Source organism: Oryx dammah, unplaced genomic scaffold (assembly GCF_014754425.2).
Source record: "Oryx dammah isolate SB20612 unplaced genomic scaffold, SCBI_Odam_1.1 HiC_scaffold_15, whole genome shotgun sequence".
NCBI classification, from domain to species: domain Eukaryota; kingdom Metazoa; phylum Chordata; class Mammalia; order Artiodactyla; family Bovidae; genus Oryx; species Oryx dammah.
The window spans coordinates 40,746,366-40,760,874 of record NW_024070199.1 but is presented as its reverse complement, the minus strand read 5'-3'; the positions used below and the strand labels follow the sequence as shown (position 1 = coordinate 40,760,874).

Here is a 14,509-nt window from a genome sequence, read left to right as displayed (position 1 = left end):
CCCTGGGCTTCTGAGAAGTGGCACAAACATATGCATTCGGTGGTCTGTTTCCACGACTGGCTCCTCACCACCAATACCCTGAGGTTTTCCCTGCCCAAGGCTTCCTTCACAGGAAGAGGTGTGGGGCCATCACAGCTACGTGCCCCGAGAGTTTAGATCCAATGCTGGATGGTCTGAGCCCTAACTGCTATGGCACCTCAGCACCAGGAAGCCGTCCCAGTAGCTGAACAAAGTGTCTTTTATTTGTGACACACAAACACAACCAATGCAAAAAAAGAGATCACTTTTCCCTTTGATTCCAGTGATAACAAGTTGCTAAAAAAAAAAAAAATATATATATATATATATATATATATATCAAGAAGGCATTTTATCTCCAAAGTTTCCTCTAAAAAAAGCAAAAAAAACACAAAAAAACCCAGGAAGGGTTAAAAAGAACCACACACATGTCATGTATACATCTGACATCAATGAAAATAACCTGAAATAGAGCGGAAAACTAAAAAACAAGTCTCAAATTAATATTTTTTAACATGCCCCGAACAAACCACCAGGGATGGGGGAGCCTGGTGGGCTGCCATCTATGGGGTCGCAGGGTCAGACACGACTGAAGCGACTGGGCAGCAGCAAACAACATAACCAGAAAGCCTGGTACAAGACCTGCTGTTTCTTAAAACCAAGACCTTGCAGAAATGGAGACTGATGGCTGAGAACTGAACAGGCTCAATGGCAACAGGGTGACCTACAAGCCTCAGGCTGTTGCCTCCCTGCCCAGCCTGACCCCCATCCCCAGCAGCCTGCGGGCGGCGGCAGAGGCGGCTGGACAGGCATGGCCCACACCAGTGTCCACTGACCAATGGGGCTCAGTGCCAGGTGTCCAGTGGAGGGAGAGAGACATGGACGCTTCCCTCCCTTTATGTGGGATTTACACTGGGGTCCCTCTGGGGCCCTGTGAGTGGGAGGTTATCAGAAATCCATGATCTAAAATGATGAATGTTTATCATTCTGTGTCCTTTGACAGACAGCAGGGATCAAACGAAAAGCTCTTCCTGAATATGCTTCTGTTGTTTCACGATTCTTAGAAGGAACCCTCTAACGTCCTCCCAGCAATGAAAACCCTCCCCTTTGGGTAAAAACTCCTGGGAGCCAGCCGAGTGGGGCAAAGGTGGGTCTGCTCCAGTGTGAAGGTGCGGGGCCCTCTCCAAGGGAGTGCCATGTCTGTCCACTGCTGACCAGTCAAGAGCATCGCAGAGCACTCAGTGGGGAGGCTGTGTGCCCCAGCCCCGCACACGTGGGAGCCTGGGAGAAGCCAGAGCAGCTTCGGGGAGATGGGCCTGCACAGGTGGCCTGAGCCAGGGCAGGGGCTGGAGTGTGAGTGGACTGAGGTCAGAAGCACTGACCAACCTCCTGGGAGCAACACTCCGCAGGCAGGACCTTTGGGATGCTCTGGAAGGCAGAGCTCCAGGCTGTCCCAGGGGAGGCAGCAGGTGCTTTTTCCTGGATAAGGATTTGGTCATTCTCTTCCCTGGAAGGGGAGTAAGGTCTGGGGATGAGGGGTAGCCTGAGCTCTGACCCCACGCCCTGTCCACCCCACAAGAGGAGAGGAAGGGGCTTCCCCACCCACCTGCCACCACTGGCGGCACCAGGAGAAGGGCAGCTGTGGGGCCGCGTCCTGTGCTGCTGGCCAGGGCGGGCCTCCCTGAGGGAGCAGGGGCCAGGCTGGGGGTGCAGGCAGGCCTGCTGCTGGCTGGGGGCTCTCTGAAGTCTGGAGGGCAGGGGGGATGGCGGTGGGGAAGGAGACCCACCCTCAGAGAGCTAACAGCACCAAGATGAGAGGAAACAGCATTAAATATGGCAGGAACAAGGGACCTTAAGGGGGAAGACGAGGGGCTCCCTGATGTTATTTCCCCCTTGAGAGTCAGATCGGGGCAGGGGGCAGGCGAGAGGCAGAGAGGCACCGAGAGGGGATGAAGATGAGCAGGCCGGGCTCCAGCTCTTTCCTGTGGATAAAAATCTCGGGTCACCACCTTGAGATCACGGGGCCAAGCTCGGGATGCAGCCTGGTCAGAAGCCAGAGAAGCCCTGGTTCCCATACAGGCCCCACCGACGCGGCTTCCCGGCCCCTCGGCATCTCGCTGACAACCATGGGCTCCCAGAGCTGGCTGGTCCCTAGGACAACTCCACTCTAACTGCGGATCCACAAAGGCACAGCCAGAAAGAGCACCCTTGCTCCCTGGGGTTGTGACACAAAAGGCCTTCCAGGGGTCTCCGTCGAGCGTCCCCTCCACTGAACAGGAGGAGCCACTCTGAAGCCTCTCTCGGCACAAGATCCTACGCCGAGCCCATTCCTCTTTGGGAACCAGCCAGCCCTGACCCAGGGCTCCAGGATTTTCACGAAGCTGTGAACAAACACTCCATTCATCCAGCTGTGTGTGTGGCGGGGAGGGGGCTTGTCAGGAATTCGGCGACAGGGAGGTCACAGAGCCCCACGCTCAGGGCCAAGGGCCACGTGAGAAGGCAGCCACTGTTGAGAGGATGCGCCGGGTGTCCGGCTCCTCGCTGCTCCTCCGGGCAGCCTGCCCTTCCAGGGCAAAGCAGGGGGCCAGGCGGACCACCCCTCCCCAGGGTCAGGACTGAGGAGGCCGCCTGGCAAGTGGCGTGAGACTGGGGAGAGGACAGGCCTTGGAGAGCGCGTTCCGGCTTCGGACTCAGTGGCAGCAGCCGCCACAGTGCCCACTCGAATGAGAGTGCTGGCTGTCCCCAAACTTGGTCCTCCGGCTCAGGATCTCATAGGAGCAGTCCTCCCCACAGCAACCGGACATGCTTGGGGAAGAGTCATCGATTTCAAATCTGCAGGCAGGCGGGAGGAAAGGGTTGGTGGGGGACGGTGGACTGCCTTTCACCCCAGGAGTCAGGGCTCAGGAGCAGGGCAGGGGACCAAGCCGGAGGCGCGCCTACACCATCTCCCCCAGCCTCCGCCCCCTGGACCTCAGGCCCAGGAACTCCGTGTCAGGACGAGGGGGGCCAGGACAGGGAAAAAGACAGGGGCCGGCAGCTGCCGCTGCCCAGAGGGTCCCCCACCAGGCCCAGCTCCTTACTGCAGCGCTTCTCTGAAGAACTGGTAGGCGCCGTGATTGTGCTTAAATACCGTTAACATAACTTTCTTCATCTGTGTGCTGAGAAGGAAGCACAGAGAACCTTCCAGAAGGAGAAACAGGTGCTAAATCACACATGCTCTCTCGTGTCTCCGCCTGCTGTCTCCCGCTTGCTCCTGGGAGTGCTCCTAAGCCCTGCTCAGTAGTCTTACTGCCGCCCTCTGAGACGAGGCTGCTCCCCACCTGACTGGCTTCTCCTCCGCGTCCTAGTGGAGACGCACAGAACAGGCCCTTGGGGGTGCTTGCTGCCCTGGGCCCATTGCACCAAACGTGGAGTCACGGCAGGGCGGGGAGGTTCCAGAGCCTTCTTCCGGAACACTCCTGTGAGCCTTGTCCCCACCTCCCCTGCCGGGTGTACGGCAGAGGCAGCTCCTCCCAAGAGCAACACACACACAGCGGTACCTGTTGGCCATGGGCTGCACAATCTGTATGAGGAACTTACACTCACACACACGCACGTACGCACGCACACACACACCACCCCCTCCCTACCTGTTGGCCATGAGCTGCAGAATCTGTATGAGGAACTTCCCCAGGCCTTTCCGCCGCACCTTGCTCTCCAACTGCACCTCGTAGCTGGGGGAGGAAAGCAGGGTGAGCCTGCAGGGGCCGTGAGGCCTGGCCCAGGCCCAGACATGCGTGTGGCCTCTGCCTCCTCCCCGTGCCCACCCCCGCGCCGCAGCCCCTACCAGTACAGGACTTCATCACCACACTCCACGTCAAACCGGAAGTGAGAGAAGGCGACGGGCACCGATCGGTTTTCCCACGCGATGAGGTACCAGGCTCGGTCGTCCGTCATCTCCTCACGCTTCTCTCGGTCCTTCCAGCCCCACTCGCTCTGCTCGTACCTGGGAGACAGCGGCAGTCAGCACAGCGACTCTGCAGGGCACAGCCGGCCCCCGCCCAAGGCGTGCTTACATGGTCCGCATGTTGGTCTTGGTCAGGTCGAAGGCCCAGTCCACGGTGGCCGGCTCCAGGCCGGACACGCGCTTACATTCAATAGAGACGTTCAACCTGCAAGAGGAGAGGAGGCGTCTGGAGCCGGCGCCAGGCCCAGCACCACCCGCTGCCCGGACAGCCTGACGACGAGGCGCGCCTGGTCTCAGTTCATCTACAGGGAAAAGCTGAGCCCGGACGTGACTCCAGAAGGTACCTGTGAAGGAACGAAGCCGTTCAGGCTGAGATTAATGACTGTCATCACCAGCCTACCGCCATCCTGACCACAAGCCCCGCTTCCTGCTGCCCCCCCCACCCCACACCGTCCTTATCAGACTCAGCCCTCTGTCAACTCCTGCCCCTCTCGGCTACCTCTTTGCTCTCTCTGCCCATTCTTCTGTACTTTGTTATAAACACCCGAGTCTTCTCTGGTCTCTTAGTTCCTGCCCTGAGGCATTTTTCCTGTTGCTCTCATTTCTGAATCAAGTCCTCACTGGGCACCCATGGGAGCCCTTCATTCTTATCTTCCAATCTTGCCTGCAAAAGTGGCTGGATGACCTCAGGCCCTTCAGGAAGACTGCAGCCCCCTCCCGCTGAGGAGTCCTGCCTGTGGCCTCCTCTGAGGCCACAGGGATGGTCTCGGCTGACCAACAGAATGCATCAGGGTTCAGGTTCACTCCAAGTTCTGCTTCCCTAAACTAATGAATGAGGCATTAAGGTATCAGTCTATTTTTCGGGGCCATGCCATGCAGCTTGCAGGACCCTAGTTCCCTGACCAGGGCCTGAACACGGGCCACAGTAGTGAAATCTCTGAGTCCCAACCACCAGACCGCTAGGCAATTCCCTCGATCTGCTATTTACTTCTAGATGACTTAAGTAAATTACAGTTAAACTCTTTGGCAAACTGTGAAATCACATTTTCCAGGAAGCGCCACATTCTGAAAGGACTGATTTGACTCCTCGGAGGTCATCACCCCTGGAAGCCACCGTCACCCCTGCTGACTGGCGCACTGAATGAGCTACATGTGTGCTCGGCCATGTGAATACAGGACTCCTGGCTCTGAAGAGCCTTCTTTCTTTGTACTACTGGCCATGCAGTGGTCAGAAATGACCCAGCACAGCACTGCATCTGTCTTAGCTATCAATTTTCCAAAGGCCGGTTGGAGAGTATTGATTCTCCACTAATCTGACTTCTTTAAGCACATGAAAGTACAGTCTTAGCCACACAAATCACACACAATTCCAGGCATCAAATGAGCCCAGAGTCAACTGGCAGTGCCTGCTTCAGAGCTGACCCGTGTTTCTGGAAGTCATGAGAATGCGGGGCGGGAACACTGAGATCACAGTAAGGAATCTCTGTTGGTGTTCAGTCGCTAAGTTGTGCCTGATTCTTTGCAACCTCGCAGACCGCAGCACTCCAGGTTCCTCTGTCCTTCACTATCTCCCAGTTTGCTCAAATTTATATCCACTGAGCCGGTGACACTATCTAACCATCTCATCTTCATCGCCCCCTTTCCTCCTGCCTTCAATCTTTCCCAGCATCAGGGTCTTTTCCAATGAGTCGGCTCTTAGCATCAGGTGGCCAAAGTACTGGAGTTTCACCTTCAGCATCAGTCCTTTCAATGAATATTCAGGGTGGAGCTACTTTAGGATTCAGTGGTTTGATCTCTTTGCTGTCCAAGGGACTCTTGGGTCTTCTCCAGCATCACAATTCGAAAGCATCAATTCTTCTGTGCTCAGCCTTCTTTATGGCCCACCTCTCACATTTGTACATGACTACTGGAAAAAACCATAGCTTTGACTAGATGGACCTTTGACTATGTCACGCTGGCAAAGTGACATCTCCACCTTCTAATGCACTGCCTAGGTTTGCCATAGCCAAACTATGTCAGAGGACTTCCTGGAACCTGAATGATGATGCAGCTTTGAGAGGAGTCGCGCCGCATCTGATCACAGACAGGAAGAAGACATTAACGTGATCCTGTGAAACTCAGACACAGCCACGCAAGGCGAACGCAGCACTACCTACTAGAGCTGCTCCTCGTAACTCACGCATTTACACTTGTCTTATCTCATTCACTAGAATACTGACACCAGCTCCTACTTACAGTGCTGGGTATAGTCTCTGTGATCCTTAAAACCGCCTTGCAAGTTTGGTATCATCATTCCATTTAACCAATCAAAAATAAGGCTCGAAGAGTATGTCGACTTAACCAAATATGGTTAATAAGAAGCATCATTATGATTCAAACCCATGGTGATGATTCTGTAAAATCATAGCCCCCATTTTTTCCTGAGCCAATAGCATCTCTGGTACCTATTTTATAAGCCAAAGCAAGAGAAAGGGGAGGGGAGCTTTAATCCAGAATCAGCAGTGAGCTGGATTAGGGAAGAGAACAGGAGTAATAACAGCTCACTCGGGTCCAGCCTTAGTGTGTTCCGGGCACTAACAGTGCACGCAATCCTTCTGATGACTCTGTGGGCAAAGCACCCATTTCAAAAATTTAGACACAGCGAAGGCAAGGAATTTGTCCAAGGTCACAAAGCCCTAAGTGGCTTTTAACCATTATACTATATACTCAGGGAAGGAGCACTGGAATGAGAGTGAAAAGTCCCCTCAACTGCCAGGGAGAAGCTCCTCAAGCTCAGACTCTCATTTAGCCTCTCGGAGGCTTGGTTCTCTTTCTAAAACGAGGGAATGACCCCAGATGACTTCTCAAGTTTGTTTCTGCTCTGTGGTTCTCGGTTGGAGAGCACGGCCAAGTCCCACACAGACGTCAGTCTGAGATCAGGCCACCTGTGCTCATCCGCAGACCCCTCTGTTACCATAACGGAGGGATCTGTATCAGCAGAATACTAGCCACTGTTTCTGCTATTTCACTAACAAAGAAAAAGGAAGTCTGAGGACACCTACTCTGGAAAGGTGAATTCCTACAGAGCAAGGAGAGGACAGGTAGGAACGCTGAACACTCACCCATTCCGGTCATATTTCTTGAACACTGGGAAAGCCTCCAGTGGGTCTCCAAGCTGTGGAGGGAAAGAAAAGGGGAGTACGCAGCACAAGCGTGGGCCTGGCCATCGCCAGCTCCACCCTACGCAGACCCACGTGGAGGCACAGCTCCCCGGCCCAGGAGCAGCCCTCACACAGACCCACCATCTGTCTTAGCTCTGAAGTCACGTGTAGGGTGTAGGAAGAAGGCCCAACAAAGCCGTAGCTTCATTTGACACAGGAAAGAAGAACCTTTCCTGCCTAACACTAAAACACTGGCCTCCGGGCCTAAAACCTGCTCAGTGCTCACCTGGGCCAAGAGAAGAGAGGTCCCCTGATCCACTCATGTCCTTCTACGAGGTCCTCAACTAACCTTCCCTGCTCAAAATCCAAGATGGTCAATCATGTCCCTGGGCCACATCCTTGGAAGTATGACTGTTTACTGAGTGGACTAAAAGAGTAACAAAACCTGGAACGTGAACTGCAGCAGGAAGGGTGACCCAAATCTCTCCTGGTTCATGGGAAAGCTGAGCTGCTCCCAGTCAGGCCCCCCAGGTGCTCAGAATCACGGCTACTCCTCCACTGACTGCGGCCCCTTGAAACCAGGCTGCTGCAACCCCCAGTGCACACACAACCTGTGGCACCTCCCAGGCAGGCAGTAAATGTCTGAAGGCAAGAATGAGAAGACTATACCATATTTTACTAGGGAGGCTTCCTCCCCAAGATGCAAAACCCTAATAAAAACTTTTCCAGACGCTTTTCCAGTGGTAAGGAAACAGACCCACAAAGAGAAGCAGCCACTTTCTCTTGACTCCACACTTCCCTGCACGCCTGGGTCCATCCCTGGTCCTCCTCACAACTCTCCCAGGCTTCCAGCCAGGCTGGTCCAAAGCCCCACCCCAACCCCACCGCAGCAAGGAGGCAATAAAGGTGCAGATGCGTAGTAACTCCGTTCTGCCACAGGGTGGCGCCAAAAGAAGTCAAATTTAAAACCAAGCTCAAGTTCCAGGAGGAAGGGACTTGGGAGAGGGGAGTTACCCTGTTGGCGGCGTCCACTTTGGCACAGACAGCATCCATGGCCGCTCGCTCCTCCAGGCGCTTCTGTTTTTTCTCTTTTGCTTTGCTCGACTTCCTCTGCAAGAGGGAAAAGCAGAGTGGGCTGGAAGGCGGTGACCCACGAAAGACCGGACTTGACTTTCCCTCGGGGGACCCTAAGGGCCGGTCCCTGATTCGCGTAATTCGTCTCAGCAGCAGGAACTCAGGTCTGGCTGGAGACCTGAGCGCTTCCCAGTCGTGAGACCGTGGGAGCATTGTTAGACTTCTCCGCTTCCCTACCGGGAAGAGGACTGACCACAGGACCACTGGGTCAGCGGGAGGACTCAGTGAGAGCTCAGAGCCCTGCACCTCAGCAGCTGCCTAATAAATATTCACTTGTTCATTCCCTCCTAAGGCAGGAACAAGTAATTTTAGACACATTCAGGGCAGGTTTCAGGAAGGCAATGGCATCTGAGGCAGCTGCTGATAGCTGCTCTTAAGTATAAATTTATTCAAAGCCTTTTCAGTGTCTTCAGGCTTCAAGAAACAAAGATCTGCTCGGGGAACAGCCTCCTGGGGAGGTGGGTCCCTTTCTAAGCGAGGCCTGAGACACTCCAGCTTAAGGAGACTGAGCTGCTCCCAGAAATGGCTGCGCAGGCAAGGCCAGTGAGTGGCAGGCACACTTAACACCCAGTGATGCCAAGGGCAGAGTGAAGGGCCCCAAGGAGTTCACCTGGGGACAGAGGCGACACTGACACGTGGTCAGCAGAGCCAAGCTGCAGGGGAGGCTGTCTACACAGAGAAGCAAACCACGAACCCCACCCCCCCTTCCCCATACCTCCAAATGGAGCACGTCTGGTCTGGAGAGTCACATGAGGTTTTCTCAAGTCTACATGGACCCTCCCCTCTTACCCTGTGTAAAAACTGGTAGGCTTCCTTGGGGGTCCAGTGGTTGGGAGTCTGCCTGCCAGTGCAGGGAAGGCGGGTTCCAGCCCTGCTCCAGCAGGATCCCATGTGCTGCGGAGCCCAGAAGAGAAGCCACTGCCACAAGAGGCCCAGGCACCGTGATGAAGAGGAGGCCCTGCTCCCCGCAACTAGAAAGAGCCTGCGCGCAGCAACAACGACCCACCACCGCCAAAGAACGATCCAACAAACAAACTGGAAACATGGGGAAAAGAGCCCAAAGCTCAACAGCCCTTATCCAAAGCCTCTTTCTGCCCTGTACTCCCTTCAGGTCTTAGGACAAGCCACAGCCATTCTTGGAGCCTCCTTCCCTCAACTGATGAGCACGGTCCTGAATACCTCCTTTAAAGTATTAAGCCCGTGAGGGTTACTGTGGCCTGTGATCAATAAACGACACTTCCCATTCTCACTTCCAAGGAAGGGCAGAGCAGCACAGGCACCTCCTGAATCAAAGGCACTGGGAAGACGGCTCAGCTTTTCACCAGCCACATGGCCTCGTCTGACCCCACCCCTCACTTCCTGACCTCACCAATGAGACATTTTGCTACTTCCAATTCCACCTTAGCTGGGACACAACCCAGGAAAGGGTGAGCTGAAAAACCCAGCTGCCAGATAAACTCTACCCTCGGTTCCTCCAGGAATGAGTCCTTAACTCCTGCACAAGCAAGCAGGAGGCAAGAGTTCCGATACCAGCTCACAGGGGTGGCTCTTCTAGGTACAGCCTCGCCCAGCGCCAGCTGTGTACCAGCTGCAGGCTGGGCACTGCAGGAAACCGGGCTGGAGCCCCTTTTTTATCTCCCTGGAGGAAGGAACAAGAGAGCAGACTGTCCTCATGACGCTGGGATCTGGGGAAAGAACTAGCCCCTCTCGACCACAGAGAGGTTTTAGAGCATCCATTTTTTTTCCCCTCTGGGAATCTGAGTTTCAAGACAACACTGAGATACACTCATCTTGCAGAACACTTTCACAAGAAGAAACTGAGGCTCAAAGGGATGTTGTGACTTGTTCAGAGTTCCCCAGAGAGCAAATGGCAAAGGGGAGACTAAATCCCAGGGGCTGGGCTGCAGAGTCAGCATCTGTCCCCCCAGCCATGCTGTCTCCCACTGGGAGAGCCTACCCGTGGCCAAGACCTTCTTGGCTCTGTTCGGATAAGGTCAAGATGAGACCTTGGGAGCCCCCAAAGCAGCCGTTGGGTTGGTGACTCATTCCTCATTACCCTTCTGGCATGGTGGCAGTTGATGTGAATGCCCACACAGTACCACCCCAGACCCCACCTCCACACTGAGGTAGGGATAAAGAACAGGGAAACCTGAGGCTGAAGATCACCAGGGCTGTGCAATGGGGCAGAAAGGACATGCGCTTTGGCATCAAACAGGCCAGGCAACTGAGAAAGGAACTCCACCTCCAGGAAAATGGGGACTCGACTGCCGGCCTAACAGAACAGCTGCAAGGCTAGGCCAGAAGTCCACCTTCACCGTCGAGGCCAGCTCCCTGCCTTCACCCTGCACACTAGCTCTCTCCCAGCATGATACAGAGGTGAAGGATCAGAGGTGCTGCACGTGTGACATCCAGAACCCAGAAGGCAATGAAATCCAGGTTCCCTCCATAGCGTCTCATTCTTAAGCACCAAAAGTAAGCAATTCCTAAGCACAAGCAGCAGGAGGGCCAGGTCTGGGCCTCCAGATTTATGGGTTCATTCACATAGGGGAACAGGTGAACCAGGCGGCTCTTGGAGCTTCAGGCCGCTGTGGCCCAAGACTGTGGATAAAGAAAGTGCCCCTGAAGCGCTTCGCTGCCTGCACACCAGGTATGAGACAGGCTACGGCTGGCTGGGCCAGACAGGCAGAGGCCCTCCCCCGAAACGAGCACCTGCAAGGAAAAGTGGTCTACTGTTCCAATTAGCTTTGTCCTGCCTTGTGGAGGTAAGACTATCCTGCGGGGACACAGGAAGAGTCTCCTAATTAAAATGGGAAATAAGCACAGTGAACAGTAAAGCTCCTTGTGGTTAAGCGTCTTTCCCAAGGGAGCTTTACATAATAAAGAGTGTGGGATTTTGAGTCAAGAGACCCAGATTTGATTCTCAGCCCTCCCACTTACTTAATAGCTGTGTGACTCTGGGCAAGTTATTTACTCTCTTTCCAACAAGTTACTTGGTTCCCCTGAACCACAGTTTCCTTATCAATCAGTTCAGTTCGGTTGCTCAGTTGTGTCCAACTCTTTGCAGCCCCATGGACTGCAGCACGCCAAGTCTCCCTCTCCATCACCAACTCCCAGAGTTTATCCATAAAACGGGGCTAACAATTCCTCTACCTCACGGGGCTGTTGCAATGGAAAAAAAGGATACATTATACCAGATACAAAAATTCTTTATTGTAAGGATTTCTGTTCACAAGTACCTAGTAGCCATAAACACCTGCTGAATAAATCCTCCAAGATTCAAAGCCAGGTCTGAACCCCAAAGTCCATGCTCCGTCCATCAAACGTAAATGATGCTTGCTGTAACAAACTGTGAGGCAAGGCTGTTTTCACATGCAGCTGTCAAACTCCTCCCCTTGCTATTTCTATCAAAGTGGTCTCTCTTTTGGCCACACCTTGCAGCTTGTGGGATCTTAATCCCCTCACCAGGGCTTGAACCTGCACCCTTGGCAGTGAGAACACAGTCCTAACCACTGGACCACCTGTAAATCCCTCAAGTGGTATCTCTAAGACTGCTGGGCATAATAGTAGCTCTATGACTGTGAGGGGTCACAGAGTGAAATTAAAAAACACCAACATGGGGGCAGGAGGCACCTTTCAGAAAAAAGCCTTGGTACCCTTTAGGTTTTCAGTATTAAGGCTTCCATCCCACAAGGAATCCAGAAGAAAAACTTGTTTCTGTCAAAGAGAGTGAGTGAAAGTTGCTCCGTCGTGTCTGACGCTTTGCGACTCCACGGACTATACAGTCCATGGAATTCTCCAGGCTAGAAGACTGCAGTGGGTAGCCATTCCCGTCTCCAGGGGATCTTCCCAACCCAGGAGTCAAATCAGGGTCTCCTGCATTGCAGGCGGATTCTTTGCCAGCTGAGCCACCAGGGAAACCCGAGACAGAGCTCTAAATTCTAATTCCTGAGACATCACCTGTGTGGCAGCAAGGGCGAGAGAACTCTGAAGAGAATGGCACTCCACCTGAGGCCCCCCTCTCCCTCAGCCAGCAGCCAGACCGCCATATGGAGCAAGGCGCTCTGCTGGAGGGCGATGACTAGGAACCATGACCTTTCCGACATGAGGTGGGGGAGTCCACAGCCCCCCACCCATAAAGAATGAGGATAACGAGAGGGTTCTGGCTCTGCATCAGGGAGGAAACTTCAAATCTCTTTTGTAGTGAGCTTTAGGCCGGAAGAGACCAACCAGGTAGGGGCTGTTCTGAGAAACACATCTGTAACGTATGAGTAATAAGATTGCGGCCCTAGAGGAAGAAGCAGGATCTCAGGATCTCTGAGGCCGCTGTTTCAACTCAGCCAATGAGGAAGTGTTCAACCAGAATGGCATGTTATGCTTGTTGCTTTCTGCTCAGTCTGGAATGGCTGATGCTGGGCAGATTCACCAAGGGACACAAGATTTTATTCAGTTTCAACAGAAGATGGGGCCTGGGACCTTTCACTAAAATCTAGGTTAAAGATGCCTAAGGCCTCTAGACTTGATTTTCTACACATGAAGCACAGTGTCCAAAAGTCCTTGCTGAAACACGATGAATAGGTTTTGACATGGGTTACATAAAGTGCTCTGACATGGGTAAGACAACCATTTCTGTCTAACAAGTTGATTTATTCAGTCAATAACTATTTGAGTGGAGAGGATAAAAATCTAGGTTAATAACTGTAGGGACAAAACCAATGGGTTAAAAATAGCACAAATCTATTTTAGAAAACTGAAGGCTGAGAATACAGGGGAAAATAACAGCCCCTATTTAAGAGGCAGCCATGTGATTATTTATATTTACTATCTCATTTAATCCTCACATCTGTCTCAAAGGGGAGGTCATCCTCATCATATCCATGAGGAAATTCAAATCCACAAAGGCCAGGTCACTGGCACAACATCATGCTGCCAGTAAGGGAAGATCAGGCTGGAACTGGAGTTTCTCTGGCTCCAAAGTGAAGACTCCCTAAAGGTGGTGGAAATTTCGTGTAAAAACTAAGATACACGGGTGCCAGGGAGGGCCAGTTACTTATTCAGGAGAGCGACCGGCGCTGCTCTAACTAGGACTTCAGGAAGGTGAACTCACAGAAACACGCGAGTAACTTCTGCCCAACCTTCTATCAGCACATGCCCGGGAAAGGCATAAAACGCGCCTCTAGACTGCCTTCTGCGGAACAGGTGGTCACTATCCACCCGGGGCTGGGGCCATCGCCAGGGCCCTTCCACTGCCCCCTGCTCACCTTCTGCACAGCTTCCCCATGCAAAACCACCTGCGGTGTGAATACCACTAGCAACCCAACTAATAAGACCCACTTGCGTGCATCTGGGAAGCCCCTGAAGGCAAGCCTCTGTCGATAAGGAAAAGAATGTTTCTGGAGCAAGAGGAACCGGTGGAGACATTCGAAAGATCCTGGGGAAACCAGCTTCGCCGAGTAGCGGGAAGCGCTGAGGCCGGGGATTCGAGAGCCCTGAGTCAGGGTCTGGCCCCAGTCACTGTCTGTGACCTTGGCTGGGTGCCTCGTTTCCTCTGGGCCTCGGTTCCCTCCGAGCCAGTGCAGGCCTAGGATATGGGAAGCCACGAAGCTAGTGACAGCCGGATGATGGGTGGCCCCCGGGGGTGTAGGGGATACCCAGGGACTGCTCGGGGATGGCGGGTGGGCGCCAAGAAGATAACAGATCCTAGAGGAAGGCAGGGGCCGGCGCGACGCGAGAGACCGGGGGCACCGTAGGGGGTGGGGCCCGGAGAGGGGGCTCCCCAGGAGATTCCCAGGGCTGGGCCGGGCGTGGGGACACTTCGACTGAGGTAGTCGAGTCATGTGGGGGCTGGGAGGGGGGGTCACGTGAGGCCGGAGGGGGTCAGGGTCACGTGAGAGGGGGTTCAAGGAACAATGGGGGCGCAGGGGGGTGGCAAGGGGAGCGGGGAAGCCTCCCAGCCCTGGCGTCTCCTCTCCCTGCCTCACTCACCCCCATGGCGACAACGGCGGCGGTGGCGCTCAGCTCCTCCTTCCCACACTTGCCGGCTGGGAGGCGGCGGTAGCGGCGACACTGGAGCGGCGGCGGGTCCTGTGCTGCGCATGCGCCTCGCGGGCTCCCCAGCGCGCCCCGGCGGGAACCGCGCCGGCGCAGAGCCCCGCGCAGGGACTGGCAGGGGTAAGGCGCGCAGGTGGAGAGCCTGGGAGGCGGGCCGAGGGTCTCGCACACCAGAAAGAGGCGGGAGGCGCGGAGCAAGCGTCGCGCTGGGAATGACGTAAGC

At 54.3% G+C, this 14,509-nt stretch overlaps 1 protein-coding gene across 1 annotated transcript; it reads right to left on the bottom strand.

Annotated features, from left to right (window-relative positions):
• Nucleotides 1-220: 220 nt before the first annotated feature.
• NAA40 (N-alpha-acetyltransferase 40, NatD catalytic subunit) lies at nt 221-14,387 on the bottom strand. The gene is made up of 8 exons (XM_040256139.1): nt 14,221-14,387; nt 8,119-8,214; nt 7,066-7,118; nt 4,074-4,169; nt 3,845-4,003; nt 3,648-3,731; nt 3,099-3,176; nt 221-2,850 (listed from the first exon to the last, which is right to left on the bottom strand). The coding sequence occupies exons 1-8, from the start codon at nt 14,224-14,226 to the stop codon at nt 2,709-2,711; spliced, it is 714 nt and encodes a 237-aa protein (XP_040112073.1). The 5' UTR covers nt 14,227-14,387; the 3' UTR covers nt 221-2,708.
• Nucleotides 14,388-14,509: the final 122 nt, after the last annotated feature.

What these genes read in the sequence shown, in the direction of transcription:
- NAA40 (XM_040256139.1), bottom strand. An exon ending in AAGAAATATGACCGGAATGG is followed by an intron (nt 4,170 to 7,065) that starts GTGAGTGTTCAG and finishes CTCCTCTTGCAG; the next exon opens with GTTGAACGTCTCTATTGAAT. An exon ending in AAGACCAACATGCGGACCAT is followed by an intron (nt 4,004 to 4,073) that starts GTAAGCACGCCT and finishes GCTGTCTCCCAG; the next exon opens with GTACGAGCAGAGCGAGTGGG.